Source organism: Mauremys mutica, chromosome 9 (assembly GCF_020497125.1).
Source record: "Mauremys mutica isolate MM-2020 ecotype Southern chromosome 9, ASM2049712v1, whole genome shotgun sequence".
Taxonomy (NCBI): domain Eukaryota; kingdom Metazoa; phylum Chordata; order Testudines; family Geoemydidae; genus Mauremys; species Mauremys mutica.
The window spans coordinates 28,019,340-28,042,593 of record NC_059080.1 but is presented as its reverse complement, the minus strand read 5'-3'; the positions used below and the strand labels follow the sequence as shown (position 1 = coordinate 28,042,593).

The following is a 23,254-nucleotide window of genomic DNA, read 5'->3' as shown; positions in this document are numbered from 1 at the left end:
AGCTAGAAAGGGTCGCTGTGCATATGGGTAGGGCAAAAGGAGATGACATTGGCTGTACAAGAATAAGCACTGAAGGACAGGCAGTAGACAAGTGTGAGGTCGTTGTGGCCCCCAGGAAGTAATGCCAAAATGTTCTCTCTCACTTGTCTGTCTTTACTATTCCTCTTTCATTGACACACGGCCAAGCACCCTGCTCAAGGCAGACTGGAGTCTCATTTGGCTTGCCCATCTCTACTATTCTGGTCACAACAGCAGGGCTTTTTAAAAAAAATACCCTGTGGTAAATGTCAGTGCCACAGATACATCACTTTAAAATATTCTATTTATTAATATAAAAAAATTAAAACAAGATTTGGTACTTGGGCTGAATTGCTACTTCAGTGTTTCTTAACTTGTCAGAGGGAAAGCACACTATTAATGATAGGTTTCAGAGTAGCAGCCGTGTTAGTCTGTATCTGCAAAAAGAACAGGAATACTTGTGGCACCTTGGAGACTAACAAATTTATATGAGCATAAGCTTTCGTGGGCTAAAACCCACTTAATCGGATGCATAGAATGCATAGAACACACCAAAAGAAGATATTTATACATACAGAGAAGATGAAAAGGTGGGAGTAGCCATACCAACTATAAGAGGCCAACCAATTAAGATGAGCTATCATCAGCAGGAGAGAGAAAAAAACCTTTGAAGTGATAATCGAGATGACCCATAGAAGGTGTGAGGATATTTTAACATGGGGAAATAGATTCAATTAGTGTAATGACCCAACCATTCCCAGTCTCTGTTCAAACCTAAGTTAATTGTATCTAATTTGCATATTAATTCAAGTTCAGCAGTCTCTCTTTGGAGTCTGTTTTTGAAGTTTTTTTTGTTGCAAATTGCCACCTTCAAGCCTGTCACTGAGTGGTTAGCGAGGTTGAAGTGTTCTCCCACTGGTTTTTTAATGTTATGATTCCTGATGTCAGATTTGTGTCCATTTATTCTTTTGCATAGAGACTGTCCGGTTTGGTCAATGTATATGGCAGAGGGGCATTGCTGGCACTATTAATGTCTGTCACAAGTTATCCAGGGAAAGAGAGTTAACACTCCCTACTTAATTCCTTCATATTTTAAAACACAAAACACTATTGTAAGTAGTTAGGGTTGCTACATACATAACCTACCTGGCTCAAACCCACAAAAGCGAGGAAATGAAAAGTTAGGTTACTTAACAGAACGTACCCTCTATACTTTCTTTCTTCTCCCTCCCCCGCCAGAATCATCCTACTGTTCTCACAATTTACTGTACACTGCAACTTTAATTCTGCCCCCAATTCTCCATACCACACACCTCATTGCAAAATTAACCACTGCTAACACTGTTAGTAGTGGATGTTTGGTCTAGCTATGTGTTGTGTTGGTGGTCAACCTGCGGAACTCCTTGCCAGAGGATGTTGTGAAGGCCAAGACTATCATAGGGTTAAAAAAAGACTAGATAAATTCATGGAGGATAGGTCCAGCAATGGTCATTAGCCAGAATGGGTAGGAATGGTGTCCCTAGCCTCTGTTTGCCAGAAGCTGGGAATGGGCGACAGGGAATGGATCACTTGATGATTACCTGTTATGTTCATTCTCTCTGGGGCACCTGGCATTGACCACAGGATACAGGGCTAGGTGGACCTTTGGTCTGATCCAGTAGGGCCATTCTTATGTTCTTATGGGTAATAGAATGCTGGCATAAGCTTGTAGGTATATACTGTTAGGTGGTTTAATTTTAGCAACAGAACCTGCCATGTCTTGCAGTGGTTGTGTTTTAGCACCTTCACCTTGAAAAAGCTGCCATATTGCTCTGTTTCCTTGCAGCAAGAGAACTGTCTTCCTAGAATATTGTGAAACATTGGGAACCAGATATCTAAACTGGACTTTGAGCCTTACTACAACTTGGAATTGGTTAATTTAACTCCTGGAGGTTTTCCTTTGCCTCCACCCTCCTCTTTGAGATACAGTAGTGGCTTCCCTCTTTTCCTCCCCCAAGGAACAACAGTATAGGGGAAAAAGTAAAGTAGTATCAGTTCATGGCCATGAACTGAATCCTTACATCGAAAGACAGCTGCATGGTTTACTCCCAGGGATTTTTCTCCAGCAGCCAGAGGGTCCAATCACTTAGAAGACAATCCACAAATTCTGGTTCCCTCTCCTCTGCTGTCGGCCAACTCTCAGGCAAAGACCAGGTAGAACTGCCTGAGTGGCAAGTAGCTGCAGCAATGGTTCCTATGGTATCCCCAGGAGCAGATGCAGTACTACTTTACCATCAAGGTTTTAAAAATAAATCAGGCTAGAAGTTGAGCTAGCTATGACAGGGGTTCTCAAATAGGGGGTCATGTGGTTATTACTTCGGGGAGTCAGCCTCCACCCCCAAACCTGCTTCACCTCCAGCATTTCTAATATTAAATATAAAAAATGTGTTTTCAATTTACATGGGGGGGGGGGTGTCACACTCAGAGACTTGCTGTGTGAGAAGGAGTCACCAATACAAAAGTTTGAGAACCGCTGAGCTATGAGCTGTCTGTATGTCCCCATGTTTTTCCTGAAACATTCTTAAATGTCTTCCATCATGCACCTACTCTTACCTTCAGCAGTTCCTTCCCTTCCTTCAGTCACTGGCCTGCCCCTTATCCTCCCACCTGTTCCAGGCAGGCAGAATGAGAGTGAGGCAGAATACCTCCAGTCATTTGTAGACGCCCAAAACACCCCATCCTAGTAGGTATAAAAAAGGGGGCATTTGATCAGTGGGCCTGGAAGTATCTACTTTGTCATTCTGCTCAAATTAAGTCCACAGGGAAAAATGGAACAGTTCAGATATTTGCAGAGCCCTCAGTCTCAGAACAGAGTCTGTTAGGAAGTTGGCCTTCCTTTTCCCTTTCATTTCTGAATGGCAGATTGTGAAGAAAGGTTCTGAATTGACTGTACCTAGATGGATGAAACTGTACATAGCAAGGGAGTATTTGGAGTATTTTTTGGTAGTGAATATAATCTGTTAATACTACACTATACATATGCTGAATTACATAATCACTCTAAAGAGGACATTATTTTTTTTAGAAAACAGACTATATTTTGGCACACCTATTTTATATTAATTTAGGGATGAAGTTCTTTTAATGACTCGTTAAGCCTGTATTTGAAAAGGGAGAAAACAGCAGAGACCTATAACTAAAGAGGTAGATAACAATATTGGATTGTATCAAAAATCTTAGTGATGATTTTGGTTCCACTAATTTTGATGACTCATTTTAAAATTAATGTTTTAATAGCTTTTTATTTGAAAATTCTCTTCTCCTCTGACATAGATATCTTGGTTTCAAATATATAATTCCAGTAATTGATGTAAATAATAAGTAACTAAGCATCTGCAGATGTGTTTCTGATAACTCTTTATGTAGACTTCAAAAGTAACTGCCTCTATAGATTCTTCGCAGCAAGAGGTGGCAAATCTATTTGTTGGCGTGAGGAAGTGGAAACAATGATTAAGATAGTTGGACTAACAAGTGTTACTGGAGCTAATGGTTTTACTTGCAGTGCAGTACAACATACATACATTTTTAATACACAACCATACAAATCAAGGAAATGGTAGGTAACCTTGGAATCATTTTCCAGTGTCCTTGTTTATATCTGTTGTCAACTACCATGTGCAGTTTTATCAAAACACAACATTTGGTAAATCATAAATAAAATAGTGAAAACAATTTAAACTCCAGAGCCTACCATATAAACATAAAAGGATTCCCTTTAGGGGACTTGGAATCCTTTGAATTATGCATGTATTGTAATTTTCAGTAAGATAAAAGGGTTCTGGCAAAAAAAAAAATGAGGCAACTTTCTCCGCCCCTGAGGAATAATACGCATAATAGGGTGAAGAGAAAGTAAACAGCTGAAGCAAAAAATACCCCATGATTACTCATGAAACTTATAAAAGTGAAATAAAGCAAATCAAATAAGGTGGAATTAAACAATGCTAACACATTTAAAATTTCCATTGGTTCTAAAACCACTGACAGAAGTGAATCCCAGAGGACTCTGTGCCAATCTAATGGATTGAAAAATTGACATCTTCAGGGAAACCAATATGAGAGAATTTAAAGAACAGAAAAGCTAAGGAAGTGGAAGGCCATGAAGTGATTTTTTTGGTTTTGTGATTCCAAAGTACTTAGTTTGTGAACAAGACAGTATCACCTGAAAGCCTTTTTTTATATCTTGTTCTAATCATAACTTCTTGTCTTACAGCTACAGGACCGCACGCAGTTTAGTGACCGAGATTTAGCCACTCTCAAGAAATACTGGGACAATGGCATGACCAGCCTGGGCTCAGTCTGCAGAGAAAAAATTGAAGCTGTTGCTGCAGAATTAAATGTTGACTGTGAAATAGTGCGGGTAAGAAATGTACAGTCTCTCCGTTATCTTGTTTCAGAAGCAAAAATAGCATAGATAAAAAACCTTTTAAAATTGCATGAGGTAGCCAGAAATATATTTCACATATTAAATAATGAATTACCTGTTAGGATGTACTCTTGCTCTTTCACCAGTCTATATATAGATAAAAGCCCACAGGTGAGGTGGTTTTTTTTTTTTTTTATTGATCATCAGCAAGAGCAGCTTTACAAAACATTTGACATTCCATTTAGAGTGGAATTTATATAAGATTTGAAATGAGCAGGAGTATCCCAGCAGGTTGGAAAGAACTAGCAATTATGATGGGACTAAAATACGAAGTGCCTCTAGGGATAAGAGAATGCTTTTGGTGTAAAATCAAAAATATGTGAAAGAAATTGATCAAAGTGTGTGTGTGTGTGGGCGGGGGGGAATACTTTGTAGGAACCAGGATAAGATGTGACAAAGAGGGCAAAGGATATCCTGAGGGATGCTGGGGAATTTCCATCTAGTAGTCCATATAGTCATCAATGATTTCCTTAGGGAAGAAAAATGCATACAGTGTTGATGTGGTTGATCACTTTAGAGAGCCATGCAATGTAACTGAAGAAAGTAGTAAAATGATACTGGACACCAGTGGACACATGTTCCAGAGGTGTAGAGAAGAATGCAATCCTGGTGGCATTCTAAAATATCTGGATTTCAGGATCTGTTCTACCTTGAACTTGAAATCTGGATACTCCAGCAGTAGGCAGAGCTGCAGAATTGTGATCAACATGGTGGTCACATATGGGTAGAGTTTATACAGATGCATCATGCCCAGGGGTTAGGAAAGTGATAATCTCTTCATTCAATACAAGTGAGTCTCTGCCTAAAGTAAAGCCTAGAATTCTCAAGCCCTGATTAATAGAGTTGGGAGGAATTTAGAGCAATTAGGGATGGAGGAATTGACTTCTGAGAAGAGTTCAACAAAATGTAATGTGTGTAGTTTGGCTGTGTGATGTCTAAGAGGGAGCACAGTTGGAACAGTTCACAAATATTGAACTACTTTGCCAAACCAAGTGGTGGAAGTTCTTTTGCCTGACTGTTTTAGAGTAATTGGAGAAAAATGCAGGACAACATAGTGTAGAGAACAGTCTTTTATTAGCAGGAAGATGGTCGTGACAAGTTACTTTGACCTTCACTTTTCATGGTCCTGACAAGTAGGTGTTAGTCACAGGATTATTTTTTTATCTTGAGTCCAAGCTAACTCTATGATGATCTTTCATTTTAGTTAACTTATTGTTTCATCATCTTTCTTTAGGAGCGCTACTAAGCACCACAATAATGAAAATATTTATTATTTATTTAAGTAGTGTTTATAGTTTTTTATAAACTATGGAGGGGTGCATGAAATTTTCATCATATCAATAATAAATTGAAATATACACAAGCATTTAAATGAACATTTCATTTGTTGTAATACTTGAATGTTTGGATTAAAGGCATTTTACCATTGTGACCAAAACATTTTTATTTTCTTTTATGTAAATTTACTTAAATCCCTTTGTGCCCTTGGGAGCACTCTAATGTCATATTAAGTACAGACCAGTACTTGTTAAAATAGAAAACATTAGAACTGAAAAATATAGTCTTATACATTAATTTGTTTTTGAAAGGTTAATTACTGAGACAACTCTCTACATTCACATTTAATAGTGTTGGGATTTTTTTGAGCCTGGAGGTGCTAAAAGAGGGATGGGTAATACATAATACTCTGGGATTTAGGCTACTGCAAAGGTATTATCCTTTCTCAAATATTTGGGTGTTTTACGCTGGTATATGGAAATGATCAGATACTGAGCATGGGACTGCACTCTTTGGAGCAGTGGTTCCTAACCTTTACTGCAACCTGTACCCCTTTGGTTCTCAAAATAGTTCTCGCACCCCTTATCAAAAATCGTTGAAGTAGGTCAGTTCTTTAAACCTAGATGTATTTTTTGTTTGTATATTACAGTAATTGTTAAAAAATGTATAATGTTAATAAATACATAGGTTTGATGAAACAAAGTAGTTGTACTTATGTGCTTGTGCTTAATTTTTGTTTTCGATGATCTACCTTCTAAAAAAATCTGGCGTGTCTTGAAACCCCAGACAGGGCATTTCACACCCCCAGGGTGTGCGTGCACCTCAGGTTAAGAACCACTGCTTTGGAGATCAATAAATCAATATTTTTTTAGGCATTATGGGCCCAATTATTTATTTAATAGGACATCTTGGATAGAGTGTGATGGGTTAAGCCCTTTGATCCCCCAGTTCTGCAAGTCATAATATGCTTCAGGATGCCTGTGAATTGAAGTCAGTGGAGTATAGTATGGGTCCAGGGGTCTGGCTGTGTGGTTTTGCTTTCAGCATCAGGTCTTATGTTCATAAGAAGAGCGTGTTCAATAATAGAAATTGTGTAGTGTATTTGACTACCATCTATGGCAGGGGTCCTCAACGCAGTGCCCGCGGGCGCCATGGCATCTAAGTGCGCCCGCGTACTGGCCAGTGGACGAGCATCCGTTGAAATGCCGCCAACAAACTGTGTCATCCAGAGGTGTTGCCGTTGATTTTCAGTGGTATTTCGGTGGCAACGCCTCTGGATGACACTACTTGGTGGCGACGCCTATTGACATTGCCGCTTGTCAGCGGAATTTTGGCGGATGCTCATCCGCCGCCACGGTCCTCCGTGGCTCATCGCCAGACGAAAAAGGTTGGGGACCACTGATCTATGGCATTTGTACACTGACTGTAAAAGATGGGTCTGGATGGGAGAGAGCCACTTCTTGCCTCATCCTTATCCCTATATAGCCAAGAGAAACAATTTAATCCCATCAGTAGTAATCACATTGATACCAGAGAAATTCCCCAGATTCCATTTTGTATTCCTGACCTCCTTTTGAATAAGCAAGAATCACTCCACCATTGGAAACTGCAGGGCCCGTGACACTAGGGTGACCAGACAGCAAGTGTGAAAAATCAGGATAGGGGATAATAGGAGCTTATATAACAAAGCCCAAAATATCAGGACTGTCCCTATAAAATCGGGACATCTGGTCACCCTACATGATACTTCAAAAGTAGGGGAAAGGTCAGCTGAGGTAAACAACATAGAATTGGTGGAAAAACCAAAGTAGGGGAAAGGTCAGCAGATCATAACCCTGAAGTAAACAACAGCTGACGCTAAAAATAGAACTAGCAGTGAGCATGCATGGAATGTTGGTGGTGAGCATGTGCAGTAAAGATCTGACAGGAAGATATTATCAAAGGTGTCTAAAAAGTTCTGGCAGGATAGCGTGTCAGTGGGCTGATAGGAGGAGAGAGTAGGAGCTGATAGGCAAGAAGGACAGAGAAGAAGAGCAAAGCTTGCCTGAGCAGTCCATTGACAGCAGCAGCGGTGGGAGAAGTAGTAAAAACGACACAGCAGCAGAGGGAAGCAGAGAGAGAGTTCAGGAGAAACAGTCAGTAAGCGCGGAGTAAGTCTCTCAGACAATATTACAGAATAATGTAATGAGTATCAGTGTGTATGTGTGCGCTTGGGTTAATAAAGATGTGTGTGTTGTGCTATTTGTAAAGAGAATGTATATACATAAGATTTAAAGAACATTTAAAACTGCTGTCAGCGACCTCTGAACAACTGATCACCATAAGCAGGGCGCATCACTTAGGATCATCTCAACTGTAAGGCAATATGGTTTGGGGTGTTCTTTAACTTGCTATAAGAGATTTGTGTTTTAGATTATTATTGTATTAGGGATTATTATTTGCACCAATAAAAAGGTGCCTTGTTTTGAAAAGAACAGTGTCTTTGTGTCAGTCATTTATCAGAAACCTGTGTCTGTGTCCTCCAGGTATTTCCTTAGCCACCCTGGAGACCCATACTTCAGGAAAACAGATTGGTTAGTAGGTGAGCTATTCTAGGGGTACCCTAAATCTGTTTTTGGGGTAATAACATCTGGAATGCACTGCTCTTAATCATACAACAGTTGATCAAACTGTACTCTACAACCATATACAAAAGAATATATATTTTACCAATTCCTGATTGTACCAGTAGGAGTGAGATGGCTATCAGTCCCTCTTCCTCATTAAAAAATGTGTCTATATGTGTTAAGGTTTTGAAGGTGCTGTGATATGTAAACACCAGTATAACTGATGTGATAATTACAAGTTTTTTTCAGCACAGAGCTAGTGTTCCTGTGTGTGTAAATCTTCTAGGCCTAACAGTATATCACTCTCCAAATTTAAAAGGAGATAAGGCAATTGACATAGTGTTGCTACTGGGTCAATATGTGAACATTTTAAAATGGAAGAAGACTTTCACCATAACCAGCAAACTTCTGAAGGCCCTTTTCAAATGTCCTTCATATCAGAATAACAGAAGTTATCATTTAGAGGTTTTTTCAGGAACAGGGCCTGGCTATGAAAGGCATAAATCATGAAAGATTGGAGGCTGGCAGCACTGCAAGGGCAGAGGGTTTTTTTAAGATTGTTTAACAGACACAGATTTGTGGTCTATGCCTTCATTTAAGTCGGGTGTCAGAACTGTGTGTTTAACCTTAGCTGGTGACTGCGTGTTTGTTTTTTAAAACATTGTTTTCATTGAGCATATTGTTTAGAGTAGTACTTCTTAGCCTTAACTATTAGCTAACAAAGATTTTATTTGGGAGTTATTTCTGTAATCAATGAATTAATTTAATTGGTTACATTATTTCAAAGAAGTAAGTACCAAACTTGCATCATAGCACTCAGGTATAGTTACATGAAACTAGAAGAAATATTCCCTATGTTCTTTCAGTTTGTGAAGAAGTGTGATCAAAATAAATGGTTTAATGTAGGTACACAATTTTCACATTTTTTTTTCATTTTACTTTGTTTTAATTTTATTCAGTTCCCCTCCCCACAGCCTTTACCCCCTTGCAGTAGGTTTTTAAGGGGGATCATTTTTTCTTAATGATTTGTCCCCAAGAAGAAATGTTGTTGTTCTGGAAAGGCACACATACGTGATCTATAAGCATGACCCCATATATAGTTAGAATTCTTTAGTGCAAAGAATATTAAGGAAATCTATTGCTTTTCCTTTCTCACATAAGAATGACACTTCACCCCTGTGCACCATCAAATTCCATCAGATTCAGTCCTTTCAGGTTCAGTGGTTTAGTTTGTCCCCTGGCTCCAATGCTTCCAAAGAGATTGTGGTCACATAGAGTGACTGCAGGCTGTACATTAATCTTGCATATGTTTTGACACCTCCCCAGATGGCCTTTCATGGATTTGCAAGGCACCAGAAGCAGTGCTGGTTATTTTGTGGTATTCTCAGACACGTGAACTCTGTACCAAAACCTCATTAAATTGTCCAATACTTCTTTAATTTTCTTTTTTGATTAATTACCTAGATTTTTGTGTCTAATTAGAAGTTTGTTTCTTTTAATCCTCCTTCTCTTGACTGATTTATTCATTCATGCCAAAGTTCGGTGTTTTTACATTAGAAGAGCTTTCATGGTGATGACCTGGGCTCTTAGACATCTGAATGTCTTGGGAGCACAAGGATGATGACTAGAAAAAAAAACCTTCTTTGCACAATTTCATAATCAGAAATAATTTGAGGAATAGAGGATAGATGCATGACAATGGGGTTTTGTAAGTAATTAAAGTTTGCATTCTTTGTAGAGTGTTGATTTGGGTTTTTCAAGGAGCTAGTATAATGAAGAAATTAAATTAGAATATGTCGTTTAGATCAGTATTCCTCCTTGGGGTGAAACCGATTGGTTTACGGGAAAGAGAAATATATATATTTAGGTGCATTTCTCAATGCACTGCTCCAAAATATTCATTATAGAGTGGTGTTTGCTATAGGAAAGCCTGTAAATACATGGCATATATTTTCTTTTCTAATTTTAAGTTTGGATTCCACAGAAGTGGATACATGTATTTCAAGGGGCATGTTCAACATACAATAGTGAATGCACGGTTCTATTTTGGCAGAATTTTGAAAGCAGAAATGACACATCAAAAAGAAAAATAAACAGTCTGCCTTGTCCATATGTTCCAATAACTTCTTGCTGGATTTTTTTCAATAATTCATTGTAAAAGGGAACAAAGAGGCAGACTCACTTTTAAATAAAGGAGAGATAAATTGTGGTAATGGTGCAGAAACCTTATAGTAGTTAGCACCTGCATTGCTGCCATAAGTATAAGGAAGTTAAAGATATGGCAAATTATTTTATGAGAAAGTCCTTAACTTCAAATTATACTCACTGTGTTTAAAATGCTCTAATTTGCCAATTTTTTGAACTATTGTACATTCTTTATTATGAAAATGTAGAGTAGGGGAAGGGTCATATTATCCAAGAGCAAGGGATCATCAGAACCAATGTGAAGAGTAAACAGTTTGAAATTTTTTTAGTAGTTTTGTTTCAAAGGTAATTAATTTTGAAAAAAGCTACACACAGCATGGCATAGTCTTGTAGGTAAAACTGGTAACCCTGTCTGTTGTTAAAGATGCCGGACACTTTGCATTCTAAGAAACTGAAATTAGGGTCTTATATCTTTGTAAAACTTTAACACTTTGGGCTCAAATTTTCCATGCTGGGTGTCTTCCTTGGGCTTTTTTTATTTTTATTTTTTTTATTTCAGCCAAAACAGTTGAGCTGTTTCTGAGAATGAGGCAAGGAAAAATACATTGTTTTGCCAATGTTAAAAAATTCTGGCAACTTTTTTTTTTACGCTTTAGTACCTCCATGCTTTGGAGCCAGGACTCGAAATTTATCAGGGGATGTGCCTTTTCCATCTCTGTGAAAATCTGCCTGATTTTGGCCAAATTATAAACCTTTGACGTAAATCCCAATTTGCACATGTTCATTAGAGATTTCTTGATTACAGCTGCTAAAAATATCTGAAGATTTCAGCTTCGCTGATCATGTTACAGTGCCTCTCAGCTCCAAGTGCTGACCAGACTCTGCCTGTGCCATCCCAAAGTCAGGATGGAGCTGGGCATGGGAACTGATCCCAGAGACCTTGTGTCTCCTGTGCTTTCAGTGATTCCCCTGATGACACCCAGGTAGCACGGAGGAAGAAGTTTTCTGATTTGAATACAGAGGAAACAAAAAGCCAGATTTTGGAGGGGAAGAAGAGGAGTGGAGTGGATTGGAACAAGAAGTTTGGTTGAGACTGGGACTGGAGAGGCAAGAAACAGGGACTGGCTGGGTGTGGAGACCAAGACTGGGAGCTCGAGGAGAAGTTCGGACTGGTTGGGCAAGGAGACTGGGATGAGGAACCAGTTTGGGGAGGAATGGAGGTGAGGAGAGATTAGGTAGGAAGAAAGACTGAGACTGGCTGGGCAAAGAGGCTGGGACATGGAGATAGGGAGGGGTTGTAAAGGGATGACCAACATTGGATGCAGAGCCTGTGTCAGAGACTGAATCTGAGAGCCAGTGTGGGTGGGGAGGGAAGAGACAGATCAGACAAGAAGCCACAGGCAACCTTAATTTTGGCATTTTTTAAATTTTGAATGCTTAACTTTGCAATCTTAATAATGTTCTTTTAATGTTTTTGTATGTAATTTAGGAAAAAGAATAAGCATGTCTCTTACCATCTATCTGGTCATACTTGTATACTTTTAAGTGTAAGTCTTTATCTGTTGAGAGGTGTGGTGACTTGGGGTATGTCTACACTATGAAATTAGATCGATTTTATAGAAGTCGATTTTTAGAAATCGATTTTATGCAGTTGATTGTTTATGTCCCTACTAAGCGCATTAAGTTGGTGGAGTGCGTCCTCACTACCATGGCTAGCATGGACTCACGGAGCGGTGCACTGTGGGAAGCTATCCCACAGTTCTCGCAGTCTCCGCTGCCCATTGGAATTATGGGTTAAGCTCCGAATGCCTGATAGGGCAAAAACATTGTCGCAGATGGTTTTAGGTACATGTCATCACTCTCCCCTCCCTCCCTCCCTCCGTGAAAGCAACTGCAGACAATCATTTCATGCCTTTTTGCCTGGGTTACCATAGCACAGCAAACATGGCGCCCGCTTAGCTCACTGCTGTTGTTGCAAGCACTGTAAACACCTCGTGCATTATACTGCAGTATGTAAAGAACCTGGCTAAGAGACGGTAGCATGAGGACGATTGTGATGAGAACATGGACACAGACGTTCCTGAAAGCACGGGCTATGGCAATTGGGACTTCGTGGCGGAACTAGGGCTGGTTGATACGGTTGAACGCTGATTCTGGGCCCGGCAAACAAGCAGAGACTGGTGGGACAGCATAGTGATGCAGGTATGGGATGATTCCTAGTGGCTGCGAAACTTTCACATGCATAAGGCCACTTTTCTGGAACTCTGAGAGTTGCTTTCCCCCGCCCGGAAGTGCAGGAGTACCAAGATGAGAGCTGCCATGACTGTTGAAAGCGAGTGGCGATAGCACTGTGGAAGCTTGCAACGCCTGACTGCTACCGGTTAGTCGGGAATTGGTTTGGAGTGGGCAAATCTACTGTGAGGACTGCTGTGATTCAAGTAGCCAATGCAACCATTGATATTCTGCTATCAAGGGTAGTGACTCTGGGAAACATGCAGGTCATAGTGTATGGCTTTGCTGCAATGGGTTTCCCTAACTGTGGTGGGGCGATAGATGGAACGCATATCCCTATCTTGGCATCGGACCACCTTGCCAACCAGTACATAAACCGCAAGGGGTACTTCTCAATGGTGCTGCAAGCACTGGTGGATCACAAGTTTCACCAACGTCAACATGGGATGACCAGGAAAGTTGCATGATGCTCGCATCTTTAGGAATTTCGGGCTGTTTGAGCAGCTGCAAGAAGAGATTTACTTCCCAGATCAGAAAATTACTGTTGGGGATGTTGAAATTCCAATAGTTATCCTTGGAGACCCAGCATACTCCTTGCTCCCATGGCTCATGAAGCCATACATAGGCAACCTGGACAGTAGTAAGGAGCAGTTTAACTATAGGCTGTGCAAGTGCAGAATGGTGGTAGAATGTGCCTTTGGATGTTTTAAAGCTCTCTGGCGCTGTTTGATTACTAGGTTAGAACTCAGCGCAACCAATATTCCCATTGTTATTAATGCTTGCTCTGTGCTCCATAATATCTGTGAGAGTAAGGGGGAGACGTTTATGGTGGGGCGGGAGGTTGAGGCAAATTGCCTGGCTGCCAGTTTTGAACAGCCAGACACCATGGCGATTAGAAGAGCACAGGTAGGCGCGCTGCGCATCAGAGAGGCTTTGAAAACCAGTTTCATGACTGGCCAGGCAACGGTGTGAGAGTTGTGTGTGTTTCTCCTTGATGCTCTTTGTTGATTTTAACTCCCTGTAAGCCAACCACCCTCCCCTCTTCAGTCACAGCTGGCAAAGGAAATAAAGTCACTATTGTTTTGAAACCATGCATCCCTTCTTAATTTAAAAAAAGGGGAGATAACTGATAAGGTATCCTGGGTGTGGTGGGGGAGGAGGGGAGGACAAGGCCACATTGCTTATTGTAGCTACATTACAAATCAAAACTGTTTGAATGACAGCCTTGTGTTGCTTGGGCCATCCTCTGGAGTGCAGTGGCTGGGTGCCCAGAGCTTCCCCCCGCCTCCCCCTGCGTTCTTGGGCATCGGGTGAGGAGGATATGGAACTTGGGGAGGAGGGCAGGTGATTGTACAGTGGATGCAGCGGTGGTCTGTGCTCTTGTTGGCTTTCCTGCAGCTCCACTAGATGCCTGAACATGTCCATTTGCTCCCCCATTAGCCTCAGCATTGCATCCTGCCTCTGCTCATCGCTCTCACTTAATGCTTTCCTGGACTCTGCCACTGAATGCCTCAATGCATTCAGCTGTGCCCTATCAGTGCGGGAGGACTGCATGAGCTCTGAAAACATGTCATCGCGAGTGCAGGGTTTTTTTTGCCTTCTAATCTGCGATAACCTCAGGGACGGAGATGATAGGGGGAGCATAGAAACATCTGCACCTGCAGGGGGATAAAAAGGGAGAGTAAAATTTAAGATTATACATTTCTGAGAACAAAAGGGAGACTCTTTCACAGTGAATCAAGCAATTCACAGCAGACAGCACATGTGCTTTAGGTACAAGGTCGCATTTTGCCTTTTATATTGAGCGTCTGCCGGTATGGTGACACATCACACATGGCTGGGCAACAGAATTCAGTTTCCAGGCAGCCATGGTAAGCCAAAGGATATGCAGATTTTTTTCAAATGCCTTCAAATTGCAGCGCCCTCCTTTTCCATAGCAAGCAATGCCGGTTGGGTTTGCCATTTAAAAGGAGGGGTTGCAGTTTTCGGGTGGACGTGTAGCACACACTTCTCCCCACCCCTCTGCGTAGCTATTTGGGATGATCCCTTTTAGCCAAGCGCAAACAGCCCAGCATGAATGGGTCCTTTTACTGTTCTCTTACAAAAATTCCCATATTTCAACCAGGTGACCATGAATGATATCACTCTCCTGAGGCTAACTCAGAAAGATATAGACTGAATGTTGCTTCAATGTGACCAAAACCCAGGACCATTTGCTGCTATGCTTTGTGCTGCAATGATTCCAGACTACTTGCTACTGGCTTGGCATGGTAAAGTGTCCTACCATGGAGGATGAAATAAGGCAGCCCTCCCCAGAAACCTTCTGCAAAGGCTTTCAGAGTACCTCCAGGAGAGCTTCAAGGAGATGTCCCTGGAGGATTCCTGCTCCATCCCCAGACACATTAACAAACTTTTCCAGTAGCTGTACTGGCTGTGAATGCATCCCAAGTCTTCAGGGCAAATCAAACATTAAACACTATTGCTTTTAAACCCTGTATTGTAGTTACAAATGTGCACTCACCAGAGGGGCCTTCTCCACCTTCAGAGTCGGGGATCCCACCTTGGGAGGGTATTGGCTCCAGGGTGATGAAAAGGTCCTGGCTGCCAGGAAGAATGGATTCACCGCTTGCCTGCTGTGCATTCTCCTCTTCCTCCTCCTCGTCTTCATCCACAAAATCCTCCTCCGTGTTGTGTGAGACTCCCCCCGTTGCCGGTGTCCACGGACAGTGGTGGGGTAGTGGTAGGATCCACCCCTAGAATGCCATGCAGCTGATCGTAGAAGCAGCATGTATGGAGCTCTGACCCAGAGTGACCATTTGCCTCCTTTGTCTTTTGGTAGGCTTGCCTGAGCTCCTTGACTTTCACATGGCACTGCTGTGTGCCCCTGTTGTAGCCTCTGTCCATCATGCCCTGGGTGATTTTGGCATATATATCAGCATTTCTTCTTTTTGATCGGAGTTCTGCCTGTACAGATTCTTCTCCCCATACAACAATCAGATCCAGTGTCTCCCATTTGATCCATGCTGGAGCTTGCTTGGGATTCTGGGGGGACTGCATGGTCACCTGTGCTGCTGAGCTCGCCACGCTGACCAAACAGGAAATGAAATTCAAAAGTTCCCGGGGCTTTTCCTCTGTATCTAGCTAGTGCATCGGAATTGAAAGCGCTGTCCAGAGTGGTCACATTGGAGCACTCTGGGATAGCTCCCAGAGGCCAATAACGTCGATTTGCGTCTGCGTTACCCCAAATTCGACCCAGCAAGGTTGATTGTAGTGCTACTCCCCTCGCTGGGGAGAAGTACAGAAATTGATTTTAAGAGCCCTTTAAGTCAACAGAATGGTGTTGCTTGTGTAGACGCATTCATTATAAAATCGACCTAACATGGCTAAATTAGACCTAACCCTGTAGTTTAGACCAGGGCTTGGATTATGTGAAAGGAATGTAAGGTTGTGTTGTCTGATTTTAAGTCACCTTTAAGATTACTTGACCCTGAGACTGCCCCAGGTTCCTGCATAGTTTGGAGTGGCCTGAAGGTTGCTCTTAACACACATAGAATCATAGGACTGGAAGGGACCTTGAGAGGTCATCTAGTTCAGTCCCGTGCACTCCAGGCAGGACTACGTATTATCTAGACCAGGGTGGGCAAACTGTTTGGCCCGAGGGCCACATCTGGGTATGGAAATTGTATGGCAGACCACGAATGCTCACAAAATTGGGGGTTGGGATGTGGACGGAGTGAGTGCTCTGGCTGGGGGTGCAAGCTCTGGGATGGGGCCAGAAATGAGGAGTTCAGGGTGCCGGGGGGGGCCCTCTGGGCTGGGGCAGGGGGTTGAGGTGCAGGTGCGGGAGTGCGGGCTCTGGGGTGCAGGAGGGTGGGAGCAAGGGTTTGGGGTGTGAGAGGGGGATCAGGGCTGGGGCAGAGGGTTGGGGCGCTGGAGGGTGTCAGAGGTGCAGGCTCCGGGCGGCACTTACCGCAAGCAGCTTCCGGAAGCAGCGGCAATGTCCCTCCTCCGGCTCCTACACGGAGGCGTGGCTCTGCACACAACCCCATCCGCAGGCACCACCCCTGCAGCTCCCTTTGGCCACTGTTGCTGGCCAATGGGAGCTGCAGGAGCAGCGCTTGAGGCAGGGGCACCGTGCAGAGCCCCCAGCTGCTCCTGTGCGTAGGAGCCAGAGAAGGGACATGCTGCTGCTTCTGGGAGCCGTAGGAAGCCACGGCACACCTGGAGCGGGGCAAGCCCCGGAGCCTGCTCCCCGGCAGGAGCTTGAGGGCCAGATTAAAATGTCTGAAGGGCCGGATGTGGCCACCGGGCCGTAGTTTGCCCACCCCTGATCTAGACCATCCCTGAGAGGTGTTTATCTAACCTGCTCTTAAAAATCTCCAGTGATGGAGATTCCACAACCTCCCTGGGCAGTTTGACTGACAACAACTCCTAAAGGTTATTCTTACAACAGCGGAAAGCCAAAGCATAGTGGTGCTCTGGCTCTGCCCAGTTTTCTCTGGCTATGTCCTCTTTGTGGAGAGGAATGAGAGAGAGCTATACCACTAGAGGATTTACAATATGCTGTGGGAAATCCCAAGGTGGCCAGCTCCACTATGTCTTGGGGTGCTTTGTTCCACTGGCATGTGGTAGAGCAGGGAAAATTGGGCCAAGGATCTTGCCCTTTCCTTGTCACACAGAAATGTTCATTACTCTTGGTTTTAGGACTGTGACTTTTGTTACTATTTCTGATATCATCCATTTGTATTTCTCTCTAAAAGACTTGGATTGGGAATCGAAGACGAAAATATCGTTTAATGGGGATTGAAGTCCCACCGCCTAGAGGAGGCCCTGCTGATTTCTGTGACCATCCTGAATCTGGTGCTAAATCAGCACTTACTTCAGGAGAGGAAACTGCTACTGAAGTGGGAGATGATAATGACAGGAATGATGAAGTATCAATCTGCTTATCTGAAGGAAGTTCACAAGGTATTTGAAACTGTTTTGTTAATTATATTTTGCAATTTGTGTGCTTTTCATCCCGCTCTGGTGTGTACATTCTAAAGTGTTTGAAACTGTTGCTTTTCTTACACAGGAAATGAACAGCCTTCTGAAACTCAAACTAGTATTTTCAAAATTACAGTCATTTGGCATTGTCCTTGCCAAGGTGGCAGAGGCAAGTTTTTGAGCTATTATGTAGATTTATACAAACTGTAATAAGAGCACCCATTCAGCGCTTTGCGCACTCTTTAACAATTTATTTTCTAAAACACTAAAATAAGTAGACCTGTCAGTTCCTCTTGATGAGTGGTTCTCAACCTGTTTACCATTGTGGACCGCATATGTAGCTCTCTGTGTGTTATGTGGGCCACATCCACACTAATATATACCGTATTTTTCCATGTATAAGACTATACTTTTTCCTAAAATCCTTAGCCTAAAAATTGAGGGTAGTCTTATACACGGAAGTAAGCCTCCTGTTCCCTGCCCTCTGACCCCCCCAACCCCTATCCACCCCCCCCACCCCGGAACTCCCCTGCCCTCTCTCCAACACCCCCTCCCTGCCCCCTTACCGCGCTGCCTGCACGTGGCTGGTGGCGCTACAATCCATCCGCGGCTGGAGCTGGGAGCGCGGGGCTGGGCAGTGTCCGGAGCCGGGCATCCGGGTAGGTGGGGTCGCGGCCGCCGCAGTGCCCGGACCGCACTACCGGAGCCGGGGAGCCGGGCGGCTGGGGACGCGGGGAGCCGGGCGGCTGGGGAGCCAGGGAGCCGCCCGCTCCCCGGCTCCCCAGCCGCCCGCTCCCCGGCTCCCCGCGTCCCCGGCTGCCCGGCTCCGGTAGTGCGGTCCGGGCACTGCGGCGGCTGTGGACGCAGGGAGCCGGGCGGCTGGGGACCGGGGGAGCCGGGCGGCTGGGGACCGGGGGAGCCGGGGACACGGGGAGCCGGGCGGCTCCCTGGCTCCCCGCCTCCCCGGCTGCCCGGCTCCGGTAGTGCGGTCCGGGTACTGCGGCGACTGTGGACGCGGGGAGCCGGGCGGCTGGGGACCGGGAGAGCCGGGCGGCTGGGGACCGGGAGAGCCGGGGAGCCGGGCGGCAGGAGTCGCGCGGCCGGGGAGGGACGCGGCAGGAGCCGGGCAGGGCTGCCGCCGGAGACCAGCCGGGCGCACGGCCCTCCTCCTTCCCTCTACCCCTACCTCCGCGTCCTCTTCCTGGGCCTGAGCAGCAAAGTCGGGGGGGACAGCTGCAGTGCGGCTGGAGGGAAAAGAAAACAAAACAAAAAAACCTGGGGCATGGCCGGAGCGGCAAAGCAGGGGAGAAAAAAAAACAAAAACCTGAATTTGGGGTTAGAAAAGTGGGGGCATCTTATACATGGGGGCGTCTTATACATGGAAAAATACGGTATATATATATACTACCTGTAGAGCTAAAAAAAATAAAATAAGGTTTAGTATTTGTTAATGGCAGCAGTATGACTCCAACTGATATAGTACCTTTCATTTCAACACTGGCAAATGTTTGCCAAGAGCATTTTAAATTAGCACAATAGGTCAAAACATTAACTGTTAAAATGAATTCATTTACTGTAAGGGTGGCATGGTATGGTATATTGCCACCCTCCCTTCCTCGCTGCTGCTGGCAGCACAGCTGCGGACCCTGCCTACAAAGATGGTGCCCCTCTCAGCCAGGGATTTCCCCCCCCAATGCGCCCAGCACTCTCTCATTTAGGGACTGCCCCCCAGCCCCTCCCCACATTGCACCCCCAGCCAGGGAATGCTCCCCATCACCCAACCCAGCTGGAACTGTACCTCCAGCATCCAGACCCCCCCGCCCCCGCCCCACACTTGGCTTGCACACGTGCCTGCCCTGCAGAGACAGGATGCCTTGTCCAGTGCTGACAGCTCCCTCGTTCCTAGGGACTGTCCCCTCTTTCATCTAGTTCCCCACCCAGCCCCCTCAAGGACTGCCCCCCAGCACTCAACCTTCCCATCCTGGGACTGTGCCCTAGTATCTAGCCCCCTATCCAGGGACTGCCCCCAGCCAGCAGTCCCCAACCTAGAGTCTGTCCCCCAGGCACCGGCTGCACCCCCTCCCCGCGGTCCTATGCCCCTGCATCCTCCTCCCTGTGCAGGCTGGTCTCCTACCTCGGCAGTAGCTCAGCTGCCTAGGCCACCTTCCACACCTGCCACTGTGGTCCTAGTGCTGGGGAGCCTGCTCTAGCTGGGGGTCAATGGACCTGCATTCTTGCAGCGTCTGGGGGGCGCTGAGCACCTGGGCCTCCTGCCGATGCTGCGAGGCCCAATCCTGCAGGAGGGGGCTGACGCTGGGCCTAATCCTCCACTGCCCCATTTTTGCACGCCCCTCCTGCTGGCTCTGTGCCTGGGTCAGGTGCCACTCCCGTTCCGTCCTAGTTATGGCCCTGACAATGTCATGCGGGCCACAGCTGTGTGCTGATTGGGCTGCAAGCAGGTTGAGAATCATTGTTCTAGGTCAACTCAAATACACAATCATGTTTAACTAGAGTTACAACACAACTGAAACAGTCTAGTCCAAACATACCTACAATAGTATTAAAGCCTCTTTAAACAGAATTAGGCAGCAAAGTCAGTAGCACTGGGCTGTTTAGAGGGCACCTAAAGTAAGTGTGTGTGTGTGTGTGTGTGTGTGAGTGAATTTGTTTTCCCACCCCTGCAATTTCATGAGTTTGAGTGTTAAATGGGAATTAGACGATCAACTCATTTGCTCTGTCTCTCAGAGTAGAATGACCAAAGCCAGTCTTCTATGTCCCTTTTTTAAATTAAAACTCTGAGCCCTTAAGGAGATGAACTGCCCCCTTTGCATGTTTCACTGGCTTCAAAAGTTGAGGGAACTAATTGCTCCCAGCGCTTCTGATTAGAAGTGATCAATAAACCCGGGGCTCACTAAACTAAAAGGAAGTCTGTTTTAGTGCACACTGTTGCAGCTTTGTATGCCACATTTGATCGTGTCAATTTGAATGGTATAGAGGAAAGAGACATTGAGAACTGTTGGGAACAAACTTGTGATGTCTTTGTCAAATTCAACTATAAATAGAATAAGATGATACAGAATTGGGTAGAACTGATTGAAATCCAAGGAAGATGCCAAAGTATGAGAATCCTTGACTTGCCTGAGGGAGAAGGAACTGGTCCAGTAGGATGTTTATTTAAAAGAAAAACAAGTGAATGTTATGCCATTTAAAGTGAAGGATGACTCAATATTCATTGAGCTAGGCCTTTTGAAGCTGAACACAGAGCTGTAAAGGATCCGGGCCAGGAGAATATGATTATAATAAAGCTTATGGAGCTATGGACAAACACAGGATTTCCTTAGTAACAAAAATGAAGGAGATTTTTATATTCAACATAAAGATTATTTTCCTACCAGCCACAACCCAGAAAGTAGTTCAAAATAGGTTAGGAGGCAGTAAAGAGAACCTTTATGGAAAATTAAAATGGATTTATTAAGAATAAGTAAACTATTTTATTGGATCCTCCCCAAGTCTGTGGAAAAGCTGTTGGACTAAATTGCAACTAAAACCTTAGATATAGCAGTGGACTTTGACTCTGATAATCCTTAAAACTGCCAAAATGATGGTTTCAGTTTTATTGTTGGGTTGCAGACGTTATTTCTTCTGTTGGCACTGACTGTCACTTAGCTTTGAGTCTCCAGTCTGCTAAACCCATAATAAAGACTTTATGAGAGGAGAGAGAGGGGCTAATTATATCAATGAGGGTTTGAAAAAAGAACTGGCACTCCTGGAGAAGATAAGTAGTCCAGAATTACATGCAGCAGCTGTTTTGTCAGAGCTGTGTAATCACCCTTTTAACTTCTTTGGAAAATACAACTATAGGTTCCAAAAGGACATTCAGAGAGTTGAAAAGAACTACTGCTGGGGGAGTTCTGCACCAAAAAATTAAAAATTCTGCACACAATATTTTAATATTCTGCATATTTTATTTATTTGGCAAAATAACACAATATAATCACACCAGTTTCAGTTATTTTTGGTCATTTATTTCAAAATACCTGTCAGCAAGTATGTCTAACAATAGAGACAACAAAAAAGATTCAGGAAATGTTTTTTGACAAATAGATTTCTTACTAGGCAATAATTCATTTAAACTACAATACAGAACTGTGTTTCCTGCACTGCTCAGAAGCAGTGGAAAGGCTTGGGGGAGTCAGGGGTAACAGAGGAGCTGAGGGAGAGGGAAGTGTGATTGCTGGGAAGGAGCCTGGGTCTGAACTTGGGGTTGTTGGTTATGGGTGAGAAAAGTATGGAACGGATTTTATTGGGGGGGAGGACACAAGGAGGGTTTGTTAGGGAGCATCCCCCATAAAGATCCTGGCTGACCCCTAGCCTTTCTGATTCAGTCAGGCACATCTGCCCCATCTCTGTGTCCTTGCACTCCCATGTGTCTTTGAACCCCCTGCCCAAATGTGTCCCTCCACTCCCATTCAGATACCCCCTCCCCCCATCCCCGTGTGGCCTGGCACCCCTCCCCCCATCCCCGTGTGGCCCGGCACCTCCCTCACCCCTGTGCGGTGAAGAAGGCACTACAGGCTCTTTCTCTTCCTTAGCTAGCCAGGAGTGGTGGCTCTGTTCTAGCGCCACAGTGCCCTCTGGTGGGAAAAAGGCCAAGCTGCAGCAACTTTCCAGCCGAAGTTATTTTCTGCTGAGGCTGCTCTGGTCTAGCACCATAGCGCCCTCTAGTGGGCACAAGGCAGAACTTCAATAACTTTCTAGAGAAGCTATTTTCTGCCAAAAAAAATAATTAATATATATGCGTGGCACATGAATTATGCGCACGTGTGATGGTTCAAAATTTCCCCAGAAAGAAAAGAACTAACTAGGTAAGTGAAATAAGTGTAATGAGGCTGTTGAGGGATGCTACTCTTTAAAAGTAGCTGATGAACAAAAATCAAAACCATAACTTGATGCAAAATTAAGGGTATATACTTTATCAAAATCAGAAAATGGAAAATGTTAGGGTTCAGTAGTAACATTAACTGGCCCTTTTGTCCATACTATGTTAGTTACATCCACATTAGGTCTAAATTTGTGCAGCTCTGAGGTCAGTGAGCTGTGCCAATTTGCACTAATTGAAGAACTGGTTCTTCATGCTGGAAATTTGGATTCACTGGTCAAACTAAGCAAATGATGACTGTTGAGATTACAGGGCAAGCTACACTTTAGAGCCTTTTTCAATCCCCCTCATGTGCACCCCTCTGGTAACAGCTTTTGCTTCCTTCACCCTTCTCTGGGTGGAACCACTTGGTCCTACCACCCTTGGACTAGATCTCTGGACTGCAGTCCAACTGTTTACCACCAGTGGTAAATTGACAGGCTCAGCTGCTTTCAGCACCTGCAAGAACTTTCTCCAGAAGCCTGTAACAAGCAGGCGATTGAAATGACACAAAACAGCTTCATCAAAACAAAATATTAATGCTACATTGCAGTCACAGAAGTGAGTTAAAACAACAAAAGTCTATGAGCCAATTAAATATCCAACTGG

At 44.1% G+C, this 23,254-nt stretch overlaps 1 protein-coding gene across 9 annotated transcripts in view; it reads left to right on the top strand.

Annotated features, from left to right (window-relative positions):
• The window catches only part of HDX (highly divergent homeobox), a 91,705-nt gene that overhangs the window by 51,229 nt on the left and 17,222 nt on the right, over positions 1-23,254 (top strand). For all 9 annotated transcript variants that reach the window (XM_045030632.1, XM_045030630.1, XM_045030628.1 and 6 more), the window contains 2 exons: positions 4,268-4,414; positions 17,502-17,709. In XM_045030632.1, the coding sequence (XP_044886567.1) occupies positions 4,268-4,414; positions 17,502-17,709 (355 nt within the window). The remainder of the gene's footprint in view (positions 1-4,267; positions 4,415-17,501; positions 17,710-23,254) is intronic.